The sequence below is a fragment of the Schistosoma mansoni genome (genome assembly GCF_000237925.1).
Source record: "Schistosoma mansoni, WGS project CABG00000000 data, chromosome 1 unplaced supercontig 0034, strain Puerto Rico, whole genome shotgun sequence".
Lineage (NCBI taxonomy): Eukaryota > Metazoa > Platyhelminthes > Trematoda > Strigeidida > Schistosomatidae > Schistosoma > Schistosoma mansoni.
Genome location: NW_017385988.1, coordinates 204,740 through 205,994, shown reverse-complemented (window position 1 = coordinate 205,994; position 1,255 = coordinate 204,740). Strand labels below are relative to the sequence as shown.

Genomic DNA, 1,255 nt, shown 5'->3' with positions numbered 1-1,255 from the left:
TGAGGTTGCACTATACCTGGATGTTATAATCATTATGCGAGGTCTGAGTACTGAACTTAGATAAAGAATTCAAAGATTTTATAAGTATATTGGGAAATGGGGTCCGACTATATCCCGCAAGATTCTAACGTCCCTAAGTACAATCTCTAGTGCCATTTTGATCGAGGAAATATAAACAGCAATCAAAATTCGCCTGTGTAGTACCCCAGTTGCACACATACACTCTTTTACAAAGGTTGTTGTTATCACGAACGATGATTGTTAAGTTGGCAGTACTAAGAGTTCATAACATCAATTCCCGAAGGACTTACGGTGTATGGTCCTTGTCACGAGCAAAACAAGACTTACCGAAGGACTTGGTTGATTGACGAGTATACGAAAACTTCACAAACTCATGACCGGTTTTTCAATGACAACATCGCAAATTTAGCGAAGATTTTACTATAACGAAGCCTAAAGGTTAATAATCAAATGATTTTGCAATAAAAAAAGGCTTCAGTCCTATAACCGGGTATTGACGTGGTGCAGCCTAACAGTCCGTAAATTTCAGATGATAGTAAATACTAGTGAGAATTCTCGATTACGGTTGATAGTAATAAATGTACGAATGGTGAGATTGATATTGTTATAAAAGTCTCTTTAGTTAATCTATTTATTACTAAACAAACTCCTTCAGATAACTAGAATTTGCACTTTGATTAGTGATTTAGTTGATTAAAATGGCTATCATTTTGAAAAAGAATAAAAACCCAACAACGGTAGTCATCTTCCTCTGCATCCCTCACTTATTTACATATATCAGAGAAAAGAAAAACTCAATTATAAACATTACGTTAGAAATGAGAATTTCATTCACATTTAGAATAAAATAAATTACTACACATGTATACTTAATAGACATATAAGAGTAAAGGGAATAAAAGCAACAGTACAACTTATAGTAGAATATTAAGAAACGATCATAACTAAACTGGTACATATTCACACACAAAATGATCAGTCCAAAATTATAATTATACAGACATAACTATGAAACATTAACGATATGAAGTAAAGGAAGAAGAGAAACAAACATACAGTAGAAAAGAGATAAACAAAAACAAATGAAATAATCAAACGGACAGTATGGTGGAGAAGATTTGTAGCTCAGGTGGGTGATTTTGATGAAGTTTTGTTCTCTGAGCTGGGTGGTTTGGTCGTGGAGCTCTCATCGTCCTTTTGAACAACATCATCAGCACAAACTTCGGGTAGAAGT

General features: G+C 34.0%; 1 protein-coding gene across 1 annotated transcript; it reads right to left on the bottom strand.

The window, feature by feature from the left end:
* Window positions 1–781: 781 nt before the first annotated feature.
* Smp_201190 (unnamed protein product) lies at window positions 782–979 on the bottom strand (the record flags this gene model as incomplete). Its single annotated transcript, XM_018791857.1, has 1 exon — window positions 782–979. One exon carries the CDS (start codon window positions 977–979, stop codon window positions 782–784), a length of 198 nt encoding a protein of 65 aa, XP_018644965.1.
* Between the last annotated feature and the right edge of the window lie 276 nt (window positions 980–1,255).